Source organism: Choloepus didactylus, chromosome 8 (genome assembly GCF_015220235.1).
Source record: "Choloepus didactylus isolate mChoDid1 chromosome 8, mChoDid1.pri, whole genome shotgun sequence".
NCBI classification, from domain to species: domain Eukaryota; kingdom Metazoa; phylum Chordata; class Mammalia; order Pilosa; family Megalonychidae; genus Choloepus; species Choloepus didactylus.
This window is the reverse complement of record NC_051314.1, coordinates 134,196,719-134,216,831: the sequence shown is the minus strand read 5'-3', so window position 1 is coordinate 134,216,831 and position 20,113 is coordinate 134,196,719. Positions and strand designations below refer to the sequence as shown.

General features: G+C 38.8%; 2 protein-coding genes and 1 long non-coding RNA gene across 4 annotated transcripts in view; 2 read left to right on the top strand and 1 right to left on the bottom strand.

The window, feature by feature from the left end:
• The window catches only part of LOC119542938 (aldo-keto reductase family 1 member C1 homolog), a 390,984-nt gene that overhangs the window by 57,576 nt on the left and 313,295 nt on the right, over positions 1–20,113 (top strand). The gene's annotated exons all lie outside the window — the stretch shown is intronic.
• LOC119543241 lies at positions 7,332–10,136 on the bottom strand. The gene is made up of 3 exons (XR_005218543.1): positions 9,941–10,136; positions 9,497–9,617; positions 7,332–7,629 (listed from the first exon to the last, which is right to left on the bottom strand). It is a non-coding gene; the product is annotated as an uncharacterized LOC119543241 (long non-coding RNA).
• The window catches only part of LOC119543236 (aldo-keto reductase family 1 member C1 homolog), a 33,454-nt gene continuing 26,458 nt past the window's right edge, over positions 13,118–20,113 (top strand). For both annotated transcript variants that reach the window (XM_037847985.1, XM_037847986.1), the window contains exon 1: positions 13,118–13,198. In XM_037847985.1, coding sequence (XP_037703913.1) covers positions 13,118–13,198 — 81 coding nt within the window. The remainder of the gene's footprint in view (positions 13,199–20,113) is intronic.

Sequence of the window (20,113 nt, the reverse complement as noted above, 5' to 3'; positions counted from 1 at the left end):
GGACAATCAGCTGAGGTTGCCGGGAAGGCTAATGTCCACGCCCAGTTTTTTGGAGTGTGCCTGTTATTTGAAGCACTTCCGTCACACTGGATTGTGTGGGGCAGCTCTGGGCTATGGGGCTGGCGATGAGCAGGAGTGTTTCCTGTCTACCAGGATGATGGCTGTGAGCAGACATCCCCCTTTTCTTGGGAAGTTGTGGTGTTTAGTGAATTTTCTCAGCCACTGGATTATTGCCTTTTGTCTCAGAGCTCTCTTAGTTCTGCTCTTGTCTTGACCTGCCCAAATTGCAAGTCTTTGAAGCTTTCTGTATTGGGCTTCTTAGAGTAATTGTTTTAGAAAAAGAAAAAAGGGATTAAAAAAAAAGGGGGGGGCCCTCCTCACAGATCTAATGGGTTATTGAAATGCTAAGAGACAAAGCAATTAGGGCCATTAAGGAAAGGTCCACAGGGCAGAGAGATCAGCTTTTCTTCGGGATTTGCATATGAGCCTCAGGGCCTGAGCTCTGTCCTTCCCCTTTCTATGTTCACCAGAACTCCAAAAATCCTCTGCTTTTATTTTGGAGTTTTTCGTGCTGTTTTTTTTTCTATGCCTGTCTCCTCTCTGCTGGGCTGGCTGCTCTCAGATTCTCTGGTGTCTGGTCTCAGTCTATCTATGGTTGGAGTTTGGATCAGTAGAATGAGTTTCCAATAAGGGCTGCCACTGCAGTTCTCCCTTCTCCTTCCCGGAGCTGACAGGCCCTCCTCCCACCGGACTGAGCCTGGCAGGGAGGGGCGCGGGACCCCTGGCCGCAAAAACTTACAGATTTCGCTGATCTCACCAGTTCCACATTCTCATGAGTGTTTTATGAAGTATGCCCAAAGTCAGATTGCTCTGCGGTGTCCAGTCCACGCAGTTCCTGGCTTTCTACCTACTTTCCTGGAGGAGTAACAAAAACATACAGTTCACCAGTCCGCCATCTTGCCCCGCCTCTCATCATATATGCTCTTTAAAATTTAATGCAGCATGGTGTATACTTTTCTTTTTGCTTTTGATTTCAGAGACACAGATTTCATTTTGACTTGAAAAGATATAAACTTTTGATTTCAAGTATGTGCTGACTTTTAGTAAGCTGAGTGTGTCAACTTGCTTGCCACAAGCTTTCAAAAACATGAAATTATCATAATCACAAAATGTGTATGAGACACAGATTTATACCGAAAATAATAACAATAAATTGAAAACTCTGGGACCAATCAGATTTGAAATAGCACATTGACCCTATCCAATCCTTACTGATCATATTTCTGTGTTCCAGAGGTATCCATTTCTTAAGTTTTAAATAAGCATTTGTTCCCTCGATCACTTTTGTATTTTATTACCTAAGAATATATTACTAAAGTTACCTTTCATTTAGACTCTTCTGAACTTCGTATAAGTGGAGTCAAACTTTATTCTAGAACTTTCTTTATTTAGTTAGCATTTAATGTGAGAACCATCGCTGTCGATGCATGAGGCTGTACTTGGTTTACTTTTACACCTGTGTAGTGTTGCATTTTATGAATATACCATAAGTTAGGACCATTTGTGATGTTTGTTTATTTGTGGGTGTTTTTTTTTCTTACCATTTTGCATAATGCTTCTAGTTACATTTTTGCATGTATGTGTATCTCCTGGTACAAATATAAGAGTATCGTTTGGGTATATTCTTAGATCTAGGCATGGAATTGCCAGTAAATATGATATGAGCAGGTTCACATTTATTTGATTACATCAGACCTTGTGCAAAGTGATTTTTTCTATGTAAACTCTTATATATACTAATACTAATGCAGCTTACTTTGCCCATTTTTATTAGATTGGGTATCTTTTATTTTCTTGTAGGAGATTATTTTGGTGCCATTAGCTATTGTTTAATAACTGGCCACCCCAAAATGTAGATGCCTAATACAAAAAAATTTATGTAAAAAAATTAAGATTTATGCTCTGCTAAGCTGAGCAGTCCTTGTTGAGATCTCTTTTTGATTGTCGTCAAATACTGGGCAGCCAGGAAACTTTGCTTCCTGAGTTTGTGCTATTTTGGGGCATGACTTCTCTCTCCTCCACATAGTTAGTCATCCTCTAGCCAACTAGCCCAGGCTTTACATCATGACAGTGGCAATTAGCCAAGGGACTGAGCAAGTCATCAACAGGGCAGATCCAGGAGGAGGAGAAATGGACATGGCCTCCTGATGGGAGGACCTGCAAAGTCACATTGGAAAAGCTGTGGATACAGGGAGAGGTAAAGGATTGGGGGCAAATTTGTAATGAATCTACCACACATATTTTCAGGACATTAATTCTTTCTCCCAATTTGTGCTTAATTTCCATTTTACTGATGTGTATTTTCATGACCAAAGGTCTTACGCTATTATAATCAAACTCATCATGCATTTCATGTGTGGTTTATGTTGGTAGTGTCTTTTCATACCTTCAGTACTGCACAATATTCTATATTATTTGTAAAAGTATTCAATTCTTTTCTTGCAAATTCACATCTTTAATTCACCTGGAGCTGATTTTTTAGTACTATGTAAAATAAGAATTCAAATACATGTCCAAGTATGTGTGTGCATTTATATATATACATGTATATATAAGTATATATGTGTGTGTTTATATACTTAAATGTATGTGTGTGTGCTTGTGTATATAACTGAAAATAGATATTCAAATGTTTGAGCACCAACAATTGAAAATATCATATTGTCCCACAAATGTTCATTGTCATCTCCATTATATATCAAGTATCCATACTCTGTTTCTTAGCTCACTCTTCTCTCAGTTGGTCTATTTACATTAAAATACTGTGTGAATTTTAATGGAAAGTACATCTTGCCATCTAAAACGTAGTATTTTTTTCCTTTCTCCTTGTTTTTCTCTAAGATTGTCTTCATTATTTTCAGTCTTGCCTTTTATATACAATTTAGAATAACCTCATTAAGTTGCAAAAACTTGAGATGAGATGATTTGAAACTATAGATCTCAATGGAGTTAAGGGATTCTATCTAATATTAGTAATTCCAATTCATGATCATGATGTGAGCTTCCAATTATTTAGGTGTTAATAGCCTTTAATTAATACCAACTATATCTCAATAAATGCATTGGTGTATCATTTTTGCTACATTTATTCACAGATCAATAATAATTTTGCTAATCCTTTTATAAACTTTTCCTAAATTTATATTTTGAAAATTTACAAATGTTCAGAAAAGTTAAATGAATAATACAATAAATGATTACCTACAGATATCAATTGTTAACATTGTGTAACACTGCTGTATGCCCTCCCTATACCTATCTACTATCTATCCTCTCTATCACTATCTCCAGGTATTGCTATGGATTCATGCCCCATTTGTTCTCTCTATCCTTTTAGTAAATCTGATTAGAAATATCCTGGAACTTTACACTCTAGCCTCTGTGTCTCTCAAACACTTTTATTTTCCCATATACTGGTTTTTACATATAGCATACTGGATAACTTCTTCAGCTCTACCTTCCAGTTAAATAATCCTCATTTCTAGTAGGTCTAATATACTGTTAAAGCTGTATTCTATATTTCTAATACAAAGTTTTACATCTAGAAGTTGTGTAGTAGTCTTTTAATAATCTCTTAATCATTCTATTGAGTTTCTTTCTCTCTGAATTTTTTCAAGCAGGGGTAACATAGTTATTTACTGTTTCAGAGTGCTGATATTCATAATCCTTGTGGGTTTTCTTTCTTTTCCCTCTTATTCCTGGGTGTCCTGTTTTGTGATGCTTTTTCTGTAGCTGTTGGGATGTTATTACAGTGAGAGCCTCATTTTCCACCAATTTTATTTGTGGAAGTCTTTTGAGGCCTATAATCATGGTGAATTCTCCAGAGATAAGGGTACTAGCATGCCATGAAAGCACTAAGCTAATTTGAAATTTTAGGCATCTTTTGACCACTGGGCAGTTTGCATTCAGGATGCAAACATGCAAAAGGGATGACTTGTGAATCCAAATTGCAAAAGTGGTTTCACCCCCATCTCAGCACAATATTTGAAGTAGACAATTTTTGTTGTTGCCCTCTGGGGGAATTCATGCTTATCTGGATTATACAGCGTTTTATGGTCCAAAGTTTATGGGAGAGGATTTTCTATTAAGTTTTCAACTTGGGTGCACTATAAGCTTGTCTCTTTTGATTTGCACCTTATCTGTGAGTCAGTAGAAATCAAACAAAATAAACACACTAATGCTCAGTCATGGAGTTTTGCAAAGGTTTTCAGGATAAGGACACCGTAAATCTTGGTTTGCCAGGGAAGTACAGTGTGTGTCTGTTCCAGGGACAGCATGTTTTATCCATATTAGAACTCCCTCTCACACTCATAAATGTTAATGAATTTTTGTACTATGAAAAAGTAATGTTTAATTTATGACAAATGACATTTTCGTACTATCGACTCATTTTATAAGAAATAACATCATCTGTTTCAATTTGGTCAACTCTTTTTGTGTATTCTCCAGCAGCATTTCAGAGTCTTCTTCTGATATCCCTTCTACATTTCTCCTAAACTGATACCTAGGTGACATATATTAATGTTGCCATTACAAATGGGATCTTTTTCTTCTATTTTAATTTCTAAATTTATTGGTTTTTGTTTATTAATATTCTACCAGATGCAGTTTAAATTTCTTTTTTTTTGTATTTTTAAGTGGTTTATTGAGGTGTAATTTACATATAGTAAAATTCAGCCTTTTAAAGTACAGTTTGATGAGTTTTCTTAAATACAGTTTTATTGAGAAATGGTCACATATCCTACAATCATCCACAGTGTACAGTTATTCACAGTGCCATTACATAGTTGTGCATTCATCCCAGAATCAATTTTTGAACAGTTTCCTTACTCAAAAAAAAAAAAAGGCAAAAAAGAACGCCTAAAACATTCCACCCCCCCCCCCCGCCAGTCCCACACTATTTTTCATTTAGTTTTTGTCCTCATTTTTCTACTCATTTGTCCATACACTGGACAAAGGGAGTGTGAGCCACGACATTTCAACAATCACACAGTCACACCGTGTAAGCTACATAGTTATACAATCGTCTTCAAGAATCAAGGCCACTGGGTTGCAGTTCGACAGTTTCAGGTATTTCCTTCTAGCTATTTCAATACACTAAATACTAAAAAGGGATATCTATATAGTACATAAGAATGCCCTCCAGAGTGACCTCTTGACTCCACTTGAAATCTCTCAGCCACTGAAACTTTATTTTGTTTCATTCTGCTTCCCCCTTTTGGTTAACAAGCTTTCCTCAATCCCAGGATGCCAGTTCCAGGCTCATCCCTGGGAGTCATATTCCACGTTGCTGGGAGGGCAGTGAGTTCACCTGCTGTGTGGGCTTGGGGGGGGGGGGCGATGCACATCTGAGCAGCAAAGAGGTTCTCTGGGGGAGACTCTTAGGCACAATTATAAGTAGGCTTAGCCTCTCCTTTGTAGTAACAAGCTTCATAAAGGCAAGCCCCAAGATTTAGGGTTCATCCTACTAAATTGTTAGTCCTCAATGTTTTTGAGAATATCAGTAATAACCCAGGAGGGGAAGTCCAACATTTCCACATTTTTCTCCAGTTCCTCAGGGGGACCCTGCAAATGTATTTTTATTCTCTGCCCTAATTACTTTGGGATGTATATGGATTTCACACTAACCTGTACACACCTATCAGATCTCACTTCCTATTCAAAGTTCCATGTAATTATGGTGTTTGAATAAGCTGATTGTAGAAGTTAAATTATTTAGTGTGCTGCAGAAAATGTAGATCCCACACCAAATAAACATCTCTTCCCTTGGTCTCACAAACAAGTTGAAGTTTTAAAGCACAGTCAATAACGTCCTTTACCCTTTGGCCTGATTTGCCTTTGGCCTAACCAGATCTGTTTCATTTATATCTCTAATTGATGTCAGAACTCTTTTTCAGTTTTTTAAAAATATTTGCTCTATGAGGCAATACTGACATTCTTAGCTGCTGAGCTCTAGTTCTGAGTTTTCAGGTGTCACACAGATACCCAAAGTTCCAGAGACTGACCAAATTATACACAAAGAGCTCAGCATCTCAGAACTTGGAGATAACAATTACAACCCAGGAATAGATGTGACTGCTGTAAGAGCTTACAATCTAGGGACTATTACAGATCCCCTGATGAGCTGTGCTCTAAGATTCAATTCTCAGAACTTAAATTTCTTTTTAATAATAGGGATTTCTTTGGTTTATCCAAACCTATTGTATGATATAAATATAATAAATATTTCCTACTTCCCTAATAGGTTTTTGAATTCCAATTGCCAGAACAGGACATGAAGGTCTTAGATAGATTAAATCAAAACCTTCATTATTTTCATGCTGAATTGTAAGTACATTAATTATTGCTTCTTTTTGTTCTGATGAGGAAAGGAGGAGAGCTCTAAAAATTTGTCTCAAAACCAGGAAAGCACACCCTAGTTTGAGACAGGGTGGGACAGGAGCTTTCCTGCAGGACTCAAACTGGATTCCCTCAAAGCTCTGTTTACTGATTCAGCAGATGGGTGAGCAGGGCCAAGGTCAGCTTGGACCTCCACACATATGTCTCTGCCCTCCTCACTCCGTTATCACTTTCCAGAGCAACCCAATGTCATTGCTGAATCTCTGTCTTCCATTTGTCCTCTCATTTCTACAATATGGTGGACATACAGTATAGAAATTAGAAATGTAGTTCAATTAAATGTTTCCAAACCTGTATTAATGAACTACTTCTTCCAAACTTGCTCTGTTCCTTTTAATGATAAAAGACAGCTCCATCATTCCTGTGTTCAGTCAGAAATTCCCATTATCCCAATATGTTACAATCCACTAGGGCCTATAATGTTTAAATCTTTAACAGTTTTCAAATCTCTCCCTTTCTGTGCAACTCATGTTACTGCAGCTCCCAAACACTGCATTTTGCATTTTCCTCTTCCAAGGCTAGCCTTTCTGGGGTGTGTAAGAAATTTTATGAATTTTGGAATCTCAGTGTTGACACGTATATGCATAAGAGAAGAGAGTTTAAATCTAAAAGAAGAGTGTGTGGGCAAAAGCTCCATTGTTGAGATAATTTACAGCCAATAGATACAATTCATTCATGCTTCTGGGTTCTAAGTTTGTGAAAATCATATGCAATAGAAAGGTATCAGGAATTTAATTCATAATAAAAATCATGTGATAATATATGTTAAGGGTAACAATGATGCTTCAGTACTCAAAATTTGGTCCATATACTATTACCATTGTTGTTTCTTGTGGTATAGAAAAAATGAAGAATAAAATAGGGAACTAATGCAAAGAGAATAGAATTTTTACCCTATTGTCAGCTTCATAGAAACTGTGTTTGTGTCACCTTAGAAATACCATCATGGTATCCACATTACCCATTGTTCTTTCTCATTTTAGTGCCATTGGCCACCCTGAGTTTCCATTTTCTGAAGAATATTAGCAGGGATCCCTTCGCCATGCCTTCTACCAGGAGCTCCTGAGTGTGCAGAGTGATGCTGGAAACGTCTCAGATACCGGTGATTGGAGACATCACCTCTGGTTAAATCCATGCTGCCGAGCAGCTCACACTCACCGAGAGTCAAATCTGTAGGAAAGGCATTAAATTCTTGTCACTTTGTGAACAATTAAGATTTAATTTTACACAAGGATCTTTATATACTCCAGTCTCTGTCTCTGTTAACTTATGTTTGTTTCCTGCTGTTCATTGCAACCAAAACTATGATTTGCATAGAGATTGAGGAAAAGTAAAGGAGATAACAGCAATTTTCAGAAAGGACGGGGCTTTTTTGCTGTTAGTAAAGCAGTAGTTAGTACCAGTCAGGGGATCCTTAGGACTTTGAGGAACATGAAACACTTGGCATGTAGTTGGGAAGCTGAGGTGCATGAAAGGGAAACCAACACTACGAGGGCTCCCTTGGAGCAGCTCAGAGGATCAGAGCTCCAGGCAGTCTTGGAAGGAGAGGTCACTGTGGCCAATGCTGGGGAGGTGGGAGGGAAACCAGTCTGAAAGGATGGACTCAGATACGTGCATTGGGCGGAGGGAGTAGAGCACATCCACTGATAGGGAGATATTAGCACAGGGTATCTAGATAATGAAATCTGCCTAAATTAGTCAAATATTTGTTCTTGGACAAAATCATTGCCAGCAATTCCATGCCTAGGTATTCACTCAAGAGCAATGAAAACTTATGTTCACACCAAGACTTATACTTAAATGTTCATAACAATATTATTCATACTAGCCCCAAACTGGAAACAATCCAACTGCCCATCAACTGGTGAATGGAATTGCAAACTGTGGTGTATCCACACAACTGAATATTACTTGGTAATAGAATGACTGAATTATTGCTACCTGTAATGACCAGGATGAAGCTGAAATTATTTTTCCAAGTAAAATAAGCCAATCACAAACACATGCATCTTGTATAATTATGTTCACATGCGATTTTTGGAAAGGAAAAAACTATAGACATAAAGAAAGTCAGCCGTTGCTTGAGTCTGGTGTTGGGAGCAGTAATTTCCAGCAAATAGGAACAATGGAAGTGATGTAAAGATTCCAAAAATAGATTGTGGTTATGACTGCATAACTCTATCAATTTCCTAAAAGTTATTTAACTATACAATTATAACAGTGAATATGTAAACTTATATCTCAATAGAATGGATGGATTATGCCAATAGATATTTTTGTTGCCATTATTCTTACTATTCTCATTGCTATTGCTGTTTTGCTCTATTACCCTCACCTTTGACTTAGCCCCTGCCATTGCCATTAGTAAGTATCATTAATACTAGTACTCCAGGATTCATCTGGAATCCTGCAGCATGAAAACCAGGAGCACACACAGACCAGGAGCAAGCAGCAGCACTGAGATTCCTCTCCTGTCTGGACGGGAGCTCTTGCGTTTGGGGCAGGAGGACCCCTGGGTCTCCTCTGGTCCTTAGTCGGTATTTACTCTCCTTGGACTCTGGTGCCTCCTCTCTTTCCATCGTTCACACGTGCACGGGGTCCAGGTCTGGGAGAGGAGGTAACTCAGGATGCTGAAAGCAGCAAGCTTCTTGGGCTTAGAGGGTCAGCTCCATTGTCTGAAGCCTGAGTGTGCTCATTTCACGGCTCTTCTCCTTCAATGAGCACAAATCTCAGGACGTGATTCCTAGGGAGACCCCGGAGAACAGTGTGGACTCCTAGGTCAGACCACGGCTGCGACCTCAGAAAAGCCTGATGTTCACTGTTCCTGCCCTCCCAGGGGTTTATGACCCACAGAGGGAAGGCCATGAGCTCTCACACTCCTGACACGGTCAGTCGTGAAACCAGGGCCCAGAGAGTTCAGAGGCCCTGCTCCGTCTCCTAGGCCACGGCTGGGGAGGGACCATCATGACAGAGCGTGCATATGACGTGTATTAACACTTACATGTGTCAGTGTCAGCACCTGATGCTTCACACTCACCTATAACTTCTAGTGGATACGTGACCAGAAGCCGTGTAGGACTCTGCAGACTCACTCAGAGAAGAGACGCCTGGGCCCCGCCTGGGAGACGCTGAATGAACAGGCTGTACTGGGGCCTTTTCTAAAGAAGGAAACAAATAAAAATGAAGACACCCCAAAACAAAATCAGGCTATTTAATATGCTGCCAGGATTTGGACTCTAGGATTATAAGTTTGCTAAACTCATTTCTTCTTTTCTGGGATTCTTACAACCAATAACCTGCCTTTGAAATGTTTATAGAAACCTGGAGCCATTTCCCTGGTCCAAAAGGATAACAGTTTCTCTCTTTTCCCCTCCTAGAAAACACTTGTGATAGCCTAGTGATGAGGTTCACTTGCCCTGTTCTTTTTCCCTAAAGGAATTCTGAGCTGTGAGTCAGGAAAAATGACAGGCCCCTCACTCACCTTCCTTGCTGTCCCTCCCTGTGTGGCCAAGGATGGGAAAGGGTCCTGGGCCTGAGCTGTTGTCTCTTCTGGGCAGTCAGGAGAGAAGCATCAGTCAGCAAACATGACCGAGAATGACTCAACAAAATAACAGGACACGTCAGTTCTGTGTTCCTCATTTCTTTCTTCCTTCTTGTTTTTGATGAGATATGGAGCCTCTGGGTTCTGAATTTCCCATTTTTCTTGACTATCTACCTAAGCAAATACTCATTCTTGAGAGAATGGCACCATCTCTTTTTTTCATATTGTGGAAATGCAGTGCTTCCCTTTTGGATGGATTGTTGAATTAAAGGGGAAAGCATTAAAGCTCATTTTGTTTTCTTCTGGTCTATTTGTATCATGAACTTTATTTTTCTGAACACTCTCCATAATGAAGTGGTTGAATATTTCTGTTAGGCCTCAAAAACTAATGCAACTTTTAAATGCAAATCAAGTAGTCAGAAAGTACTTTTGGTGAATGACTTCCTCTCTAATTACGTATTTTTCTGAATGTGTTTCCTAATTAGCATATGGATGATCATTTGGAAATTGGTTTGATATAAATTGTGGGGACCCAGAGCCCGGTGCCCTGCCCTCTTCTCCATTTTGAGATGTATGCAGCTGCCTCCACAACCAGGAAACATGTTAACTCCCCTAATCACTGTTATGAACAAAATCTAGGGAGTCATTGGTGTCACCAAATCTCATGAGACGCAGCTGAAACTCCATTGTCACAAACCTTTATAAGCCCTTCCCCCTCCAACTTTGGCACTTCTCTCTCTCTCTCTCTGTGCAGAATACTGACTTCCCTTCCCCAACCCTTTACCGGGAAGAGTCATCTCCTGTTTTATAAGTCCCAAATGAAACTCATGGGTAACTCCATGCCAGGCGTGTTCTTTGGTCTTGGGGCTAAGCTGGGTTGAAATATAAATTTATTCATAGTGTAATGAAGGACCGGAATGGTTAACCAAAATCAGTTTAAAATTTGATATTCTTTTGATGACAGTACAAGAACTCAAAAATATTTCACCAAGGCTTAAACAGGAGCTGGTAAATATTTAGGTAACATCTTAAGGTTGGTGTACGGTGAAGAGGAGGACAGCATCACCAGTTTCCAGGTTTTAAATGCCAGCGTCAAGGAACAAATGTGCAAATAAGCATCACTTCATCTTGTGGGAAGAGCAGCTATGTGAGCAGCAGGTTTTCCTGGTCAGGTTCAGTAGTTCCAGGGATCTGTGGAGAGATGGACATGGATTCCACAGATTGCTGAGAAACGAAAATTGGGTCATCTGAGGAAAATGTGTGTTGCTTCCATGTGCCCATGATGTGTCGCTGCCATGTGTCTGGGCGTGAGGAGCCCATGCTCTGCCTCCCCAGGCTGCCTCCCCCTTTGGCCAACAGCCCCTTCCTCAAGGACAGACATAGACAGTTCCTGCTGTGTGTCCTCCTTGTGGCCCAGGGGTGTTCTGCACAGCACAAGAGTTTATAACAAACATTAAAATGGCCCAGAGGGGCTCCTGTTCAAAATGTTCTCAGAAGGCTAGTTCTCTTCTCTACCTTGCATTATCGCATGCCTGTTGACCCAAGAAAAACAATGTAAAAAGGATCTATTGTTAAGTCCAAATACCCTCATTCAAAAACATTGCTGAGTCACAATGATCAGGGAAATTCCATACCATGTCAGACTGTTAAAACCACAACCCCAGGTTGCTTGTGCTTGCGTTGAGTTGCACAGGTTCTCTGTTTTGTTACCCCCTGCATGGAAAGAAGCTTTGGAAATGAGGGTTATTATTTTTTATGACAGTCTATTTCTTGAAGCTCTTACGGTATTCCTGGGGCAGGTAGCCAGCTCCCCAGGAGGCCTGATTGCACCTGGGAGTGGGGCCACTGGTCAAGGATCTCATGGTACACTTATGTTTTTAATGCTTTTCTTGTGAAGAGTTTGCAATCAGCAGGAAAACTGGAAAAGGTAAAGAGAAACTAATAAATAGACAGTCCTAGAAGAAGCAAACGTTATCCTGAAAATGGCATGAGGAAATGTAACAGTCTACAGATTGATATTTAGATAACTGCCGTACCATAACTGCTAAACAACCAGTCTCCCGGGTCATCTCTCCTTCCTTCACCAGCTGCATGCAGCTGGACAGGGGTAGAGGTTCAGTAAGGGCTACTGATTAAGGAGAGCAGATGGAAAACTGTGTGTGAGTACATATCTGTGAGTATACATACAAGTTGTGTGGAGCAAACTCTTTTCTTGTGCATATACATTTACTTATATAATCCTTCCTCTTAAATTTATTTTAAATTGGAGTCTTCTCACAGCATGTAGTTCAGAGTATATTGTGATCCTCTAATGGGGTTTTTAGGAAGACTCCACTACTTCTCATTTTCCTCCTGAGGATATCTCGGTTAAATCTAACACCAAGGCCTCCTCCAGGAAACAAACTTGTTCTTAGGGACAGTTAAGCTGCAGTGGGTATTCATCTGTCAACAACACTTTATCCCCTCTAGCCAACAATTCCATTCCTGGCAACTTCCGCCATATCAAGGAATCAGCTATTTAGCCAAGAGCAGTTCATTACACCTGACCAGGTGTCCTTCATGGGTGTTTGACCATCTTCTTCATGATGCCAATTGTTTTATACACCTTGCTAAAGACAGAGGGTTCCCCAGACACCCAACACTGGATAGTTGAGATTGGCAGCAGTCTTTAGTCACATATACTCACAGTCTGGGGAGCAGAACCCTGACTGTATCATGTAAGGTCACATGGAGAGGGCACTTAGGAACAGACTGAACTAGCAGTGGCCATGGGAGTCAGGCTCTGTGGTAACACAAGGATTAAGTGAATCCAGCCTCCTGTGAGAGGACAGGATTGGCTCCTCTAAACAAATCCATGAGGTAGAAGGAAATCATTTCTTTATCACTTAGAATAATGAACTTCAATGCACTCTTTCATGAGAAAAGAAAAACAAGTGAAATGGTGCCAAGTCTATTCCCTTTAAGCATGGCCCCACCTCCCAAGTTAGTTTTAAAAGTTGAGCAGGGCAATTGGGGCTTCACCTTAGCAGTTAGGACACTGTCTTACTGTTTGTAAATCTGCTGAAGGAGAAGGAAAGAAAGACATCTCTGCTTGCCTACTCTGAAGAGTGAGAGGCAATGGATCACAAACATCGTGTGCAGCTGAACGATGGTCACTTCATGCCTGTCCTGGGATTTGGAACCTATGCACCTGCAGAGGTAAGAGTAGGGGACATGGGGTCGAGGGTAGAAAGGAAAATAGCCCTAGGATGGCTGGTTTCTCACCTGGGCTGTCATAGAACCCAGTTCCTTTGTGACTCTAGGAGACCCACTTGGTCTCGGTTACACCAGACTAGAGCCATTCCAAGGATGAAGTGAGATGGGAGACAGTCTTCAGTCAGGGCTTTGCGGTATCATGGTGTCATCATCTAGGGATTATCCTGGGCTTGGCTTCCCTCCTGTGTCCATCTGTTTAGAAGAAATGAACCTCAGCAGGCAGGGCACTTGCTGTGCCATGCCTACTTTGAGATCAACTGCAATGAGGAGCTTTTCTGCACATTTGTGCAATTTAAGAAATCTTTCCTCATACCAAGTACACATGGTTCAGAGAAGTCTGTGTGGTGAAGAGCCCCATATTTGAATGTGTGTGTAAACAGCTGTGGGGTGAGGAAGCCCATCTAGCGGGAGGCAGAAAATAGGGCAAACAGAGCGAATAGAGTTTCTCCCTACTTCTCTCTCTGCAGATAACTTTGCTTGAAAGGGAAATACGACATCATTTTGGATGACACACTATGTCATTGGGCCAAGTCTTTAATTCCAGGTCCTTGAAAAGTAGTTTCTTTTGGAAAAAGATAGGTAGACTGTTTCCTTTCATCAGAAGAAGCAAAGTGGAGAGGTCACTAAACAGGAATCCAGAAAAGTTGCATTCCAAATTTCTCTTTTTGTCTATTTATTCTTTTACTGTGTATCTTGGGCAAATTTATTCAAACTATGTACCTATCTTCCCACCTTTAATATAGGCAGGAATTTTTTTTCCATGCATGTCTTTATTTTATTACTCATCTACTCATTGACTGTGTAAATGGGGTATCAGAAACAAGATTTTTACAATCATATGGTCACAAGATAAAAGCCGTATAGTTATAAAATCACTATCCAAGATCAAGGCTACTGGGTTACAATTCAACAATTTCAAGTATTTCCTTCTGGCTGTTCTGAAACACTAGAAACTAAAAAGAAACATCTATATAATGATTCAGTATTCATAATCATTTATTAAATCCTAACTTCTTTGTTACAACTCTTCCCTCTCATTTGATCGTTCTCTCAATCGTCAGGAATATTTGGGCAATGACCATCCTAAGTTCTTTGTGTTGAAAAAGGGTGTCAATATTATGGGTCAGAGAAATGAAACTGGTTGATGTTCTTGTAGAGACTGGTACATCTGGATTTCAGGGCTTATCTGACAAAAGAACAATCTGGAGGTTTTTAGTTTCTGAAAAAATAAACTTAATAAGTAAAACTTTTATAGAGTCTTAGATGGAGCCCAGGGTATTCTATAGAGTTTTCAGGTATATAGTAGGTTGGGGTTTGGCATACTGTGGCAATTGCAATATTTGGCTGAAGCTTGCATAAGAGTAATCTCCAGAATGTCCTCTTGACTCTATTTAAAATCCCTTAGCTACTGAAACTTTATTTTGTTTCATTTCTTATCCCCGCTTTGGGTCAAGAAGGCATTGTCAATCCCAAGATGGCAGGGCCAGGCTCATCCCTGGGAATCATGTCCCATGTTGCCAGGTAGACATACAAGCCTGGAAGTCATGTCCCATGTAGGGGGGAGGTAGTGAGTTTAATTGCAGAGTTTGGCTTAGGGAGAGGGAGAGACCACATCTGAGCAACAACAGAGGTTCTCTGGGGGGTGACTCTTAGGCTTAATTATAAGTGGACTTAGCTTCACCATTACAGACATAAGTTTCATAAGGGCAAACCTCAAGATTGAGGGATTGGCTTATTAAATTGGAGTCCCTAATGCTTGAAAGAGTATCAGGAATTTTCCAGGTGGGGAAGTTTAATAGTTCCATATTTTTTCCATAGTCCCTCAAGGGACTTTGCAAATACTTTTTTATTTTCTGTGCCAATACTATGGAATGTATCAGGATATTACAGTAAGCTATACAGATTAACAAGCTCTCATTCCCTACTCTAGGCTTGATATAATTAGGTTGTTTAAATAAACTGACCAGACATGTTAATTTAGATAGTGTGCTACAGAAAATTTAAATTTTGGACAATATGAATATCTCTTACTTTGGTCTCACACAGAAGTTGAAGTTTGAAAACACAATCAATATCATCCTTTACCTTGTATTCTGGTTTACCTTAGTCATAACCATATCAGCTTCAATCATATCTCTAATTGAAGTCTGATCTCTTTTTCAGCTTCTTTAACAGTTGTTGTGTGGAGGTGGAGTAATGCTGACTTTCAGAGTTGCAGAACTGTAACTCTGGGTCTCAGGTGTCACATAGATATCCAAAGCATCAGGGAACTACTAGCTTATACACAAAGAGCTCAGCATCTCAGAACTTAGAAATAATAATTCAAACTGAGGAGTAAATGTGGCTGTTATAAGAGCTTATAATCTAGGCCTTATTTTTTTATAACAGTTTTCTAAATGAGATCGTATAATATTTGTCCTTTTGTTTCTGGCTTATTTTGTTCAACATAATGTCCTCAACTTTCGTTCACCTCATTGCATTCCTCACAATTTCATTCCTTTCTGTAGCTGTATACACCAGTTTGCCCTTCCACTCATCAGTAAATGGACACTTAGTCCACCTCCACCCACTGGCAATTGTGAATAATGCCACCAGAAGCATCAGTGTGCAAATGTCTATTCGTGTCCCTGCTTTAAGTTCTTCTGAGTATATTCCTAGTAATGGGATTGCACTACCATATGTCAACCGCGTATTTACCTTCCTGTGGAACTGCCACACTGCCCTCCAGAGGGGCTGTACCGTTCTACTTCCCCACCAACAATGAACGGGTATTCGTCTCTCTCCACATCTTCTCCAACACTTGTATCTTTCTGTTTATTCATTATTTTTTTGAATCTGCAGATTTTATTGAGATATGTTCACATACCATATATTCGACCCAAAGTATATAGTCAATGTCTCACAGTATCCTCACTTAGTTTTGCAATCATCACTCTCAATTTTAGACAATTTTCATTGCCCCAAACAGAAAAACATCAGATAGACACAAACACACACAAAAGAAAACCGAAAACACCCCATTTCCCAACCCCCAATTATTTCCACTTAGTATTGGTGTGATACACATGTTACTGTTGATGAAAGAATATTAAGGTATTACTGTTAAATATAGTCCATAGCATGAAATAGGTAATTTTTCCCCATATACCACTTCATTATTAACTCTTTGTACAAGTGTCATACATTTGTGGTAGTTCATGCAAGAACTTATTTATATTTGTAGTGTTAATTAGTGAGATACATACTTTTAAACAACCCCTTTCAATAAAATTAACCTAGTATACAGCACTATTACTTATAATCACAATAACAAACTACCATCACCTCTGTCGATTCCCAAACATTTACTTTCAACCTCATTAACAATTCTGTACATGTTAGGGTAACTGCTCTCCCTTCTCTAGCTTCTAACTAGCTCTAGATCCCCCATATGCTACATTTTAAGTTGCTGACTTTACATTTTCTAGCTGCTTCATATTAGTGAAATCATAAAATATCTTTCCTTTTGAGTCTGACTTATTTCACTCAGAATTATGTCCTCAATGTTCATCCAGGCTGTCACATTCTTCAGGACTTCATTCCTTCTTACTGCATAATATTCCATCGTATGTATATAACACATTTTGTTTATCCACTTATCTGTTGATGGACACTTGGATTGTTTCCATCTTTTGAAAATTGTGAATAATGCCACTGTGAACATTAGTGTGCAAACGTCTGTGTCACTGCTTTCAGATATTCTGGGAATATACCCAGTAGCAGAATTGCCAGGTCACAGGGCAACTCAATATCCAGTTTTCTAGGAACTGCCAAACTGTCTTCCACAGTGGCTGTACCATTTTACATTCCTACAAGCAGTGAATAAATGTTCCTATTTCGCCACATCCTCTCCAACATTTATAATTTCCTGTTTGTTTAATAGCAGCCATTCGTATAGATGTGAGATGATATATCATGTTGTTTTGACTTGCTTTTCTCTAATAGTTAAATGAAGATAAACATCTTTTCATATGCCTTTTTGCCATTTCTATTTCCTCTTTGGGAAAATGTCTATTCATATCTTTTGCCCATTTCATAATTGTTCTTGCTTTTCCTGTTGTTGTCGAGTTGTGGAATTTCTTTATATGTACTGGATATCAAACCCTTATGGGATATACAGGTTCCAACTATTCTCTCCTTGGCTGCCTCTTCACCTTATTGACAAAGTCCTTTGAAGCACAGAAGGGTTGAATCTTGAGGAGTTCCCATTTACCTATTTTTTCTTACATTGTTTGTGATTTGGGTGTAAGGTCTAAGAAGCTACCTCTTATCACTAGGTGTTGAAGATGTTTTCCCGTATTTTCTTCTAGGATTTTTATGGGACTGGCTCTTATATTTAGTTCTTTGGTCCACTTTGAGTTAATATTTAAATAGGGTGTGAGGTAGGGGTCCTCTTTCATTCCTTTGGATATGGATATCCAGTTCTCCAAGCCCCATTTATTGAAGAATTTATTCTGTCCCAGTTCAGAGGATTTGGGGGTCTTGTCAAAAATCAATTGACCATAGATCTGAGGGTCCATTTTTGAACTCTCAATTTGATTGCATTGATCAAAATGTCTATCTTAGTGCCAATGCCATGCTGCTCTGACCACTCTGGATTTATAATAAGCCTTAAAGTCAGGAAGTGTTCTTCCTCCTGCTTCATTCTTCTTTTTTAGAATGTTTATGGCTAATCAACATCCCTTTCCCTTCCAAATAAATTTGATAACTAGATTTTGCAAGTCTGCAAAGCAGGTTGTTGGAATTTTGATTGGTATTACATTGAATCTGTATATCGATTTGGGTAGAATTGACATCTTAATGACATTTAGCCTTCCTATCCATTAACATGAAATGTCTTTCCCCCTATTTAGGTCTTCATTGATGTCTTTTAGAAATGTTTTGTAGTTTTCTGTGTACACATCCTTTATATCCTTGGTTAAGTTTATTCCTAGATACTTGGTTCTTTTAGTTGTTATTGTGAATGGAATTTTTTTCTTAATTGCCTCCTCAGTTAGGTCATTACTAATGTATAGAAACCCTACTGAGTTTTGCACAGGAATCTTCTATCCCACCACTTTGCTGAATTTGTTTTTTAGCTCAAGTAGCTTTGTCATCAATTTCTCAGGGTTTTCCATATATTGGTTCATATCATCTGCAAATAATGAGAGTTTTACTTCTTCCTTCCCAGTTTGGGTGTCTTTTATTTATTTTCTTGCCTAATTGCTCTTGCCAGAACTTCTAGCCCAATGTTGAATAAGAATGGTGACAGTGAGCATCCTCATCTCATTCCCAGTCTTAGAGGGAAGGCTTTCAGTCTCTCATTGTTGACCATGATGCTGGTTGTGGGTTTTCCATATATGCTTTTTATCATATTGAAGAAGTTTCCTTCGATTCCTATCTTTTGAAGTGTTTTTATCAGGAAAGGATGCTGAATTTTGTCAAATGCCTTTTCAGCAGCAATTGAGATGATCATGGGATTTTTTCCTTTCAATTTGTTAGTTTGTGATATTGATTCTTGTGTTGAACCACCCTTGCATGCCTGGAATAAACCCCAGGTGTACAATTCTTTTAATGTGCCGTTGTATTCAATTTGCAAGTTTTTCTTGAGAATTTTTGCATCTATATTCATTAAGTGAGATTGGCCTGTGGTTTTTCTTTCTTGTAGTATCTTTATCAGGTTTTGGTATTAGAGTGATATTAGCTTCACAGAATGAGTTAGTTAGTGTTCCTTTTTCTTCAATTTTTGGGAAGAGTTTGAGCAGGAATGGTGTTAGTTCTTTTGAAATGTTTGGTAAAATTCCCCTCTGAAGCCATCTGGTACTGGGCTTTTCTTTGTAGGAAGGTTTTTGATGATTGATTAAAGCTCTTTACTTGTGCTTTGTTTGTTGAGGTCTTCTATTGCTTCTTGAGTCAGTACAGGTTTTTCATGTATTTCTAGAAGATTATCCATTTCATCTAAGTTGTCCAGTTTTTTTGTGAACAGCTGTTCTTAATGTCCTCTTATGTTTTTTTTTTTATTATTTCTGTGGGGTCCATAGTAATGACTCCCCTCTCATTTCCAATTTTGTTTATTTGAGTCTTCTCTCTTTTTGAATTTGTGAGTCTAGATAAGGGTTTGCCAATCTTGTTGATTTTCACAAAGAACCAACTTTAGGTATTATTGATTCTCTCTATTATTTTTGTTTTCCAATTCATTTATTTTTGCTTTAATCTTTATTTCTTTCATTCTCCCTGCTGTAGGGTTAGTTTGCTGATCTTTATCTAGTTCCTTCAGTTTTTAGTTAGGTCTTTGGTTTTAGCTCTTTCTTCCTTTTAATGTAGGCCTTTAGATCTATAAATTTCCCTCTCAGCACCATCTTTGTTGCATCCCATAAGTTTTGATATGTTGTATTCTCATTTTAATTCCTCTCCAGATACTTACTGATTTCTCTTGCAATTTCTTCTTTGACCGAAAGAGTGTTTAAGAGTATGTTGTTAAATTCCATATATTTGTGAAAGTTTTGAATTTGGTGGTTATGGATTTCCAGCTTTATTCCATTATGGTCAGTGAAAGTGCTTTGAATAATTTAGATCTTTAAAAAAAATTATGAAGACCTGCTTTGTGCCCCAGGATATGATCTATCTTTGAGAATGTTCCGTGAGCACTTGAGAAGAATGTATATCCTGGTGCTTTGGGGTGCAACGATCTATAGATGTCTGTTAGGTCTAATTCATTTATCATATTGTTTAGGTTCTCTATTTCCTTATTGATTCTCTGTCTGGTTGTTCTTTCTATAAAAGAAAGTGGTATATTGAAGTCTCCCACCATTATTGTAGAAACATCTATTGGTCCCTTCA